We start from the raw sequence: 10744 nt of genomic DNA on the forward strand, positions 1-10744 counted from the left end.
AGAAGCTGACCAAGTATTGGCTTGGCTAGAAGACATTGATGGAACATATTACCATGTTCATCGCCCAGCGTCGCTCACACCAAAAACCCCAAGGTCATGCTATTATATTACTTTGTGATGGTGCTAGTTGACAGCTGGCTAGTAGCTAGACATTGCGGTGTGGTGAGGTGTCACTATGCCTTTTTATAGTTCTTCGGTGTAAAGATGTGCTGTCGCTTGGTTATTATGCAGGTCACATTATGTCAATGGACTGTTAGCCCTTTTTCATGGGCAACATTTCCTTTAAATTTGTCATTTTAAAAATGTTGATATGTAATAGTTTTATTAAACCGAAAAATATAACTATATAATCCAAAAATAACAATGAATAAATGACTAATTTTATTACAATACAGTCAGGCACTTAAGTGAATGATATTCATATTTGATGTATTTTTGGAATGATACCATGAAAAGGCATATTTAATGATGGGATGATGCTAATATAGAGTCAGTCATAAAAAACAGGTGTGGTCCATGGACCAACATAAAGCATGAAGCAGTACAAAAACAGTGAAAGTGACAAATAAGATAATTACATAACAGCTACACGTCCCAAACCTCAGTAAAGGATTGATTGATCTGGCCTTTGTTCTTACCGGCACGCCAGAACATTCCTACGAGCAGAAGGATGAAACGAAGCAGCATCATCTTGGTGAAAGGATGTTGATCGTCCTCAATTCTGGACCCAAAGTGTTTCAGGAGACCTACGATAGGGACCAAAAAGACCTGGAAAAAGTTCAAGAGATCGGACAAAATGGTCTAGTAAACCGTCAAGTGGACCAGGAGACACACCAAGGGAACCAAAGCACCCATCAAGGGAACCAGGACACCCACCAATGGGACCAGAAGATCATCAAGGGTACCAGGCTGCCTGCCACAAAAACCAGAAGACCAACAAGACCAACAAAGAGACCTTCCCTTTGCCCCCCCCATGGCTGAGATATAATGTAAACAATAGCAGGGACAAAGTGACAGTTGGGGTGTTACTTCATGTCCTCTAATAATGTTAAAACTCCTACTTGGTCAGAAACGGATTTCTATGCTCTAACTTTGAAAATATTTTGTCTATTAATATTGAATCCTAATTCACATCTGACATTCTTGAATATCTGCTTGTCACCTTGCCTTCTGACATCAAAGCACGTTATAAACCACTTTATTGGTTTAAAAAAACGATGTAATCATCATTCTAAGAGAGGACAGTTTACACTTGAGTTCAAACAGGAGTAGATGCAAGCGATTGAAATGCACTGGAGAAATCGATTATAGCGATTAGCTGCCAACACAGCCGACAAAAAAGGACCTCTGTTTCGCTGTCTTTTACGACTTCTGTCAGAGAGGACAGGATGAGAGGCCAGGATGGAGGGACCAGGATGGAGGGACTAAGATGGACAGGCCAGGGTGGAGAGACCAGGATGGAGGGACTAAGATGGAGAGGCCAGGATGAGAGGCCAGGATGGAGAGACCAGGAAGGAGGGACTAAGATGGAGAGCCCAGGATGGAGAGACCAGGAAGGAGGGACTAAGATGGAGAGGCCAGGATGGAGAGACCAGGAAGGAGGGACTAAGATGGAGAGGCCAGGATGGAGAGACCAGGATGGAGGGACTAAGATGGAGAGGCCAGGATGAAGAGGCCAGGATGGAGGGACCAGGATGGAGGGACTAAGATGGAGAGGCCAGGATGAGAGGCCAGGATGGAGAGACCAGGATGGAGGGACTAAGATGGAGAGGCCAGGGTGGAGAGACCAGGATGGAGGGACCAGGGTGGAGGGACCAGGATGGAGAGACCAGGATGGAAGGACTAAGATGGAGAGGCCAGGATGAGAGGCCAGGATGGAGAGACCAGGAAGGAGGGACTAAGATGGAGAGGCCAGGATGAAGAGGCCAGGACGGAGAGACTAGAATGGAGAGACTATGATGGAGAGACCAGGATGGAGGGACCAGGATGGAGGGACTAAGATGAAGAGGCCAGGATGGAGAGACTATGATGGAGATGCCAGGATGGAGAGACCAGGATGGAGGGATAGGATGGAGAGACCAGGATGGAGGGACTAAGATGAAGAGGCCAGGATGGAGAGACCAGGATGGAGAGACTATGATGGAGAGGCCAGGATGGAGAGACCAGGATGGAGGGACTAAGATGAAGAGGCCAGGATGGAGAGACTATGATGGAGAGGCCAGGATGGAGAGACCAGGATGGAGAGACTAGAATGGAGAGACTATGATGGAGAGGCCAGGATGGAGGCCAGGATGGAGGCCAGGGTGGAGAGACTAGGATGAAGGGACTAAGATGAAGAGGCCAGGATGGAGGGACTAGGATGGAAAGACCAGGATGGAGACTAGTCAGGCACCAGTTTGTCTCAGTTGGACCGCTCCTCAGCCCTCCTCAGGAGTTAGTTGCTCCTCAGCCAGAGATTAAAACGGTGGGATATCTACAAACTGTGTGTGTGTGTGTCGTATTGCCGTACTTTGTCTAAAACACGTGGTAATTTATATAATTTATAATTTTTTTTGAGGTTTCACACTTCCTGGCAGGCTGCAAAGAAAAAGAGTAAAAAAAAAAATCAAACAACTCACGGTCGTTCATTACATTACATTACATTACATTACATTACATATTATACATTATATTATATTATATTATATTATATTATATTATATTATATTATATTATATTATATTATATTATATTATATTATATTATATTATATTATATTATATTATATTATATTATATTATATTATATTATATTATATTATATTATTGTTGGATGACTGTCAAAATGTAGAATAATGTGACAATGTGAATTGGCTTCTTTTGCTTTTTGCTTTGAAATCCTGTCAAATGACAGAATGCAATGCCGAACGAGAGGACGCTTTTCAGACAATTCAATTGACTGACCTGGATTCCAAAACAAAGCACAAAATGTCCCCTCTGTGTGAGGAACGTTCACCCTCTAGTGGATATACAAAAATGGCATCTATTTTTTGGATTTACTATATATCAAACTATATAAACTATATATCAACGTATATCAACTTCAAGGCAATTTTATAATCCTGAATTGTGATTCTTTGCATCACATATGGTCACCACATCCCAACTGTTACATAAATACTGGCCTTTCTTGCGCTGTTGTAGCCCCAAAAGCCAACATTATAGGGTCAAAGGTGGACTTTATTTATACAATATATACTGTACACAGACTTTATACAAATGACTTCTATCAGTGTGCTACTGGAACAGATGCATCATGGATAACAGGAGATCACGGCACAAGCTGGATGCTCTACAACGGATAAGGACTCGTGTAAAAACAGAACTGCTTTTAGTGATACTTCGGTATGACACGAAAAGCATCAGTAATGTGCAAGGAAGACCTACGGTTTCTATCGGAGCGACTTGGTAGACAGCAGGAGCGTCCCAACGTTTGCCAGGCTGGGCCACATTGTGGAAAATGAAAGGATGCAACTGTACCAATTCTACATATATTTTGTAAAGATATGCTCAGAGGTTATACAGATTTCAAGAAACGTTATGTGAAGAAAAGATAATATTATTATAATATTTATAATAATAATAATAATTATTAACTATTATTAACTAATAATAGTTAATTATTATTATTAACTACATATATATAGTTATATTATATTAACTATATTATACTTATAATATATAATTATATTATAATTAGAATAATTATTATTAATAATTATTATAATAATAATTATGTTATTTTTATATTATTTTAATTGTATTATAATATTTTTACTATTTATTATTATTATTATATTTTTCAATATTATAATTATTAATAACTATTGTAATTGTAATATAATTATATATTAGAATTATAATATATAGTTAATAAAAATTATTATTATTATAATAATTATTATAATAATATTATCTTTTTTCCCAGGCTAATTTTCCAAAAATGTACAGTAGTTTTTCATAAAAGAAAAAAAGGGTATTTTTAAAAATATTTAAAATCTCTGATCCTAAAATGAATTTTATGCCACTAAAATGATTTTATATATATTAATAATATTTTCCTCATATTTCCTTATTCTTGTAAAATTGCAACTTTTTCTCATTAACAACTTTTTTCTTTACATGATTGGTTAATCAAGTGGATGTACGTTGGCCGTACATAGACTTCGGACCCCCCAGGTTGACCCAATGACCTTTTATGAGATGTTGAGCATCGTATTGACGTTTGATGCTTGCATTCATTACAAGCCCATAACGACCATCATTTCAATACATTTGGGCATATGCTGTGCGGTTATGGCATCCTGTTTCCATAGCATAACCTCAGCATAAATGTTTTCTGATAAGCACAATTGATGATGCCTCATTTGAAAATAGCATTGCTAATGAGCCCGTCATCTTTGTCCAAAGACGCTTCATAGTTGGAGATGAATTTCTTCTTCTTGCCAAACGTGGAGAAGGTGTTATACACATCCAAGTCACCTCTCGGCGCCAGCTTGAGCGTGCTGTAACCCGACGTGGTGCCAGGAATGTACACGTTGTGCTGGTAGTCCGCTGCCTCAGACTGGGGCTGGGCGTACTTTGGCGTCCACGCCAAGCTGGGATGGCTTTCCTCTTGAAGAGACATCTTGCACTCTGCAAACACCAATTCATGATTTAGCGTCCTGCTTCTTCTGCATTTCCGGACTGTCTGAACAAACGTTACCGCTCATATGGTTGCCCCAGGTCCAGTACTGTGGTGCCACAGAGCAGAAATAAGCATCGGCGTCGTACTGCTGAGGACGTGACAGAGTCCCCTCCATGTTTCCTGAACTGTACCTGAAGAGGGAGACACACAGCGTAAGTACGTGCTCCTACATTTGCAAGACGTGCCATAATATTCAGAAATATTCACCTCTTGTATGCCGAATTGCGTTGATTTTTGGCCCAGGTCCAGTCCTTGCTGGAATACTTCAGCTGCATGGTTGAAGCACAGCACACGTAAATCAATAACTTGCTGGAGTGCAGCAAATGTGTTTTCTGCTCGACCGGGGTGCCCTTTTCTCCTTTTGTTATGCTGACAGCTCACAGGCTGCGCAGGCCAACGTTCCGAGTCATGGGGGCCGCATACTAGGCAAATGTTGCCACAATCATAGAAACAAATAAAATGGCAGAATTCAGCCCCTTTCCTTGCGGTCCTGGCTAGTGTAATGCTACAGCTGCTGCTACTGCAGGTTTGGATGCAGGTTCCATCCTCCCACCCTCATGACATATATTTCAATATTTAATAACATTACAAACAATCAATAGCTTATGTATTTATGAAAATAATTTATAAAATTACATTTGAAAATATTACATATTATAGTATATATACTTACATACCGTATTACAGTGTGTGTCTATAGACTGTACATTAGTCATGGAATTTCATGTTTTTCTCTTTCCATTTTGTCTTTTTGCCATATTTTCCCCATTTTTGCTGTCTTTCAATAAAATTCAGTTTTTACAATGTGCCACAGGATAATTAAAACTGAAGCATCAGGCCACAAATGGCGCCCGGGCTGCACTTTGGAGACCTCCACCCTAAAACTGACATCTAAGTAATGGTAATGGTAATGGTAATGGTAATGGTAATGGTTTTATTTCATTTGAACATGCATCAGATTACAATTGAGTGCATCACATAATCAGTTCACAGTTCCACATGTCCAAAAGGAGTAGGAAGAAGCAAAGCTTATTAAATCCTACCCCTCCATCTGGTACTTTTACAATCAGTAACTGTTACATTTGTTCACTTCCTGCTTTCCTAATATTTATATAATATATAATATAATATATATAATTTTTTTTCCAAGTTTTTAAAATGTATTTATTTATTTTTGTCATGTACCGAAGTATGAGGTGATAGTAAAGTAAATGCAGGTTTAAGTCAAATAGCGGCTCGTTATGGAAATACTGCACACTTTTGCGCTAACATCGCAAGATCGCAACCTGTCACACGATGCTTGAATATCGTAAGCTGCTGCTACGGAAACCCTGATAAAACATCATCATCATCAAATCAAATTGTTCCCTTGAGATGACTGGAATATTTTTCAGATTTCTTGCAAGTCAAAGCCATGATTATATTACGCGAGTGTACCCAATGTTGTGACTGAAAGGTCCTAACAAATACGCGAATCACGATCGAATACTCATCCGTGACAGAAGCGCTTACATTTCACATTTGCCTGCGAGTTGCTCTATATATGCCGAAGGAGTCGGAAAAAAGAACCTCTAACGAGATAATGATGAGGTAATGAGCTACAAATTGACTCGGTGTGATGCATCACATTACTTGGAGTGCACGGAATGACTAATGGAATGAATAATGAATGTGGTTGCAAATTTAGCAGCTCACACTCCAGGTAGAATTTGGCATTTCTTATATATATACACTAGAGATAAACGATAACATTTTGCTCAAAGCCAAACTTTATGCTTCCTGAAACCGATATGATAACAATAACTTTAATATCTACTTTTTAAAATGTAGTTTTAAGTGTGTGGGTTCATGCTCCAAGCTGCAAGGTCAGGAGAACCAGAGTATAGAGGGGGAGGAGCCACCTGCTGTGGCCCAGAAAGGTGCACTGTATTCGGACACATGTTCTGAGCAGCCAGCGTACAGCTCTGGAGGTCTCTGGCAAACTTTTGCAGTTTTCAAACGCCACGGCGCTGGCGTTTCAGGGGGCTGGCTGATAAGGTCTTTTGAATACTTGATGGGTAACCCCCCCATCACAAATTATTTGGTACCATGTCCGTTCTCTTACAGTGAATGTTTTCAAGTGAACACAAAAGAAGTTGACGTACATGTAAGCTCATCTACTTAGAGCATTTAAAAAAAATGATGGTACACCCCTAAGATACAGTATACGGTCATCAAGCAGTACATTTGAGGGGGCCACCATAAATGGCCCAATGACACAACATGTGACAAGTTCCCTGAACCGATGTAAAAATGATGTTGATGAAAAATAAAACCTTGCACTATCATAACATTCATGCAGGCGATGCTTGGACAGCTTTCATGCTTGTTAGACGCAAACATCGCACAACGATGAGCCAATTCAAGAAACAATACAAGCAGTTGATGTTTGCTAAATACAAGGATGAAGAGTCTTGAACCAGTCATGATGTGCTATATATATCACTATATTGACACTTACTATGGTACCCATTATGGCATTGGATGCTCATATCACCTCCTACATCGGTACGTGACAAAATAAAATAAAAAACAATTAAAAAAAACTATTAAACCATATTAGGAAAGCAGGAAGTGAACAAATGTAACAATTACTGATTGTAAAAGTGCCAGATGGAGGGGTAGGATTTAATAAGCTTTGCTTCTTCCTACTCCTTTCGGGCATGTGGAACTGTGAACTGATTATGGGATGCACTCAATTGTAATCTGATGCATGTTCAAATGAAATTAAACCATTACCATTACCAAACCAGAAGGCGTTCAAGGCGCCTCTCATGCTAATTGACACATGGACACCACAGCTCATAATGTTAAAACTCATTTAGAAAGTCATAAACCGGTTTTCTATGCTCTAACTACAAAAATATTTAGTTTCTTAATATGGAATCCTACTTGGTAGAAATTCCCTTTTATTTATTCCCTGTATTTGTATTTTATTTGGCCATTTTTATGCTTGAAAATGCTTAATTTATATGAAAAAGACATAACATTTGCTTAAATATGATTTCTTTATGCTATGATGAACCAGCATACATTTTGGAGTGAAGCCGCAAAATGTGCCGCTGGAAGTGGCGCCGGACTAAAGGACTTACCTCTGGTGGAGTCGATGTCCTGCGGTTGGCCAGCTCGTTGCGGTCCAGCGCGCTCCAGCCAGAAGTCAGGTAGTCTGTACTCTTGGCGTTATTCTGCCGTGCCGACAACACGGGGCTGCAGGGCTTGAGAAACATAAAGTCACTTTTGGACGATTCCGGAGTCAGACACATTTTATAGCAGTACGCTTGCGGCAGCGCTGCGCCGCCGTTGGCCTCCGCGCAGCCGGCGGAGTCCGCAGACATCCTGATGGTCAAATTGGACTTTTTGAAGATATCTGAGCCGCCGGGTGACCCCGAGCGCCAGCAGCAGGAGCACAAGTTGGCGGAGGGGAAGCTGGACTCTCTGCCGGATGCTCTGTCCTTCAACCGCCTCACTGTAACAAGGACGATGATGGCCACGAGGAACGTGAAGGAGATGGCGCCCAGGGACACGATTAAGTAGAGGCTAAAGTTGGAGCTGTGATGGGGGCTCAGTGACAGGTCACCCGAATCGGGCTGGGATTCTGGCAGGCTGTCAACCACTGACAGGATGATGGAAACTGTGGCCGAGAGGGGCGGTTGGCCATTGTCCTTCACCAGTATGACCAATCGTTGCCTGGTGGGGTCTTTCTCCACCAACTGCCGGATTGTCCTGATTTCCCCCGTGTACAAAGCCACGCTGAACAAGCTAGGGTCGGTCGCTTGCAGCATTTGGTAGAAAAGACGCGAGTTCTGACCTCCGTCCGCGTCCACCGCGCTTATTTTGCCGATCAGGTACCCGGCGTCCACGTATCTCGGCACTGCTTCAGTTGGGGGTGTTCCATTTTGAGGCAGAGGCGAAACGATAACGGGTGCGTTGTCGTTTTGATCCAAAATAAATATGGTCACGGAAACATTGCTGCTTAAAGGCGGGAATCCGGCGTCTTGAGCTTGCACCGTGATTTGGAAGGATTTTAGCTGTTCGTGGTCGAACGATCGTAGGGCGTAAATATTCCCGTTATCCGAATTGATGGACACGTATGTGGAGACAGGCATGCCTTGGATGTTGTCATCGAGTATTGAATAAGAGAGGTACGCATTTTGTCCGAAATCCGGGTCCTGTGCTACCACAGAGCAAATGGAAGCCCCCGGCGCGTTATTCTCCGTCAAATAGACGGTATAAGACGGTTGTTTAAACGCGGGCGCGTTATCGTTCACGTCGGACACCTGAACCAGAATGGTTTTCCTGGTGAACAAAGGCGGAGAGCCCATATCTCTCGCCGTCAGTGTGATGTTATACTCCGCCACCCCCTCCCGGTCCAGGAAATCACTGGTCACCAGCGTGTAGTAGTTTTTAAAAGAGGAGTGCAGCTGGAACGGGACCAGATTTGGGATCTCACAATCCACGTTCCCGCTTTCCCCAGAGTCCTTATCCGTGACGCTGATGACAGCAATGACGGTGCCGGGGGGCGCGTCCTCGTGCACAGGTGTAGACACTGACGTCAGTATGACCTCCGGGAGGTTGTCGTTCCGATCCAAGACGTTCACCAGCACCTTGCAGTGCACCGCGACAGCTGAGGGACCTTTGTCCTTGGCCTGGATGTAAATCTCATGCATCCTTGCTTTTTCATAATCGATCACCCCTTTCACTTTGATTTCCCCGGTGCGCGCGTCCACGCTGAAAAGCTGGCGCACTTTGATGGGCGCGTGCCCGCTGAAGGAGTAGGTGATGTCAGCGTTGGCGCCCTCGTCCGAGTCGGACGCGTTCAACTTGATGACCACTGCGCCTTTGGGTGCGTTTTCAGCCAGTCTCACCCTGTAGAAGGTCTGGTCGAACACGGGCGCGTTGTCGTTCGCGTCCAAGACCGTGATGTCAATTTGCGCAGTACCGGACCTCTCCGGAGAGCCCCCATCCACCGCGGTCAGAACCATCTGGTGCGCGCTCTGCTGCTCCCGGTCCAAAGGGCTCCGGAGAACGAGTTCCGCGAATTTACTGCCGTCACTTCGAGTCTGTATGTCCAAAGTGAAATGCTCGTTGACGCTCAGCAGGTACGTGCGCAGCGCGTTGGAACCCACGTCCAAATCTTGCGCGCTTTCGAGCGGGAAGCGGGACCCCGGTGCCGCAGATTCCGAAATGTCCAGATTAAATTCAGTCCACGGGAAGCCGGGAGAGTTGTCATTCACGTCCACGATTTCCACCTCCACTCGGTACAGCTCCAGAGGACTTTCTATGACCACCTGCAGGTGGAAGGAACAGCCCAAACTCTGCTCGCACAGTTCCTCGCGGTCTATCCTCTCGTTGACGAATAAAACTCCATTTTCCAAATTCACCTCCACGTACTGCCTCCTCGTGCCGGAAACGATGCGGAACCTGCGCGCCGAGAGTTTATCCAAATCCAAACCCAAGTCCTCCGCTATGTTCCCCACAAAGGCGCCATGTTCCAGCTCCTCTGGGATGGAGTAGCGGATCTGACCACGAGCCGAGTCCGAGAAGCAAACGATGAAGACGAAAACACAAACTATGGGCCATTTTACGCACGCCTTTCGTCGCTGCACACGCTGTTTGTCCATTTGGAGGCTGTCTCAACTCCCATCCAAACTTGACTCTGCTCGTAGATGGCGCGCAGTGCAGTGAGGGGGGGTGCGGGATCGGGGGGAACAATAACTAAATATATATATAAAACTTGACATTGGTGGGACTGAAGCAGCTCCTGTCTGCCTGAGAGAAAGGAGAGAGGGAAAGGGAGTGGGAGTGGGGGGGGGGCTCAAGTGGGCTATCACAGATTACTGTGTGTGTGTGTGTCATTGGTTCAATTGGACATCTGCTTGGATAATCTTTATTGCACCCAGTCCAATTCATGCCACAGTCTCAAGGCTTTAAGTTAGGGGTGTCCAAAGTGAGGCCCGGGGGCCACTTGTGAGCCATGGCG

At 43.5% G+C, this 10744-nt stretch overlaps 1 protein-coding gene across 1 annotated transcript; it reads right to left on the reverse strand.

The window, feature by feature from the left end:
* Positions 1-3960: 3960 nt before the first annotated feature.
* Positions 3961-10537, reverse strand: LOC131132688 (protocadherin-10-like). The gene is made up of 4 exons (XM_058078538.2): positions 7857-10537; positions 4933-4994; positions 4744-4856; positions 3961-4673 (listed from the first exon to the last, which is right to left on the reverse strand). The coding sequence occupies exons 1-4, from the start codon at positions 10383-10385 to the stop codon at positions 4402-4404; spliced, it is 2976 nt and encodes a 991-aa protein (XP_057934521.2). The 5' UTR covers positions 10386-10537; the 3' UTR covers positions 3961-4401.
* Positions 10538-10744: the final 207 nt, after the last annotated feature.

The sequence above is a fragment of the Doryrhamphus excisus genome, linkage group LG1 (genome assembly GCF_037039965.1).
Source record: "Doryrhamphus excisus strain RoL-2023G ecotype Guam linkage group LG1, RoL_Dexc_Guam_v1.1, whole genome shotgun sequence".
Classification (NCBI taxonomy): Eukaryota; Metazoa; Chordata; class Actinopteri; order Syngnathiformes; family Syngnathidae; genus Doryrhamphus; species Doryrhamphus excisus.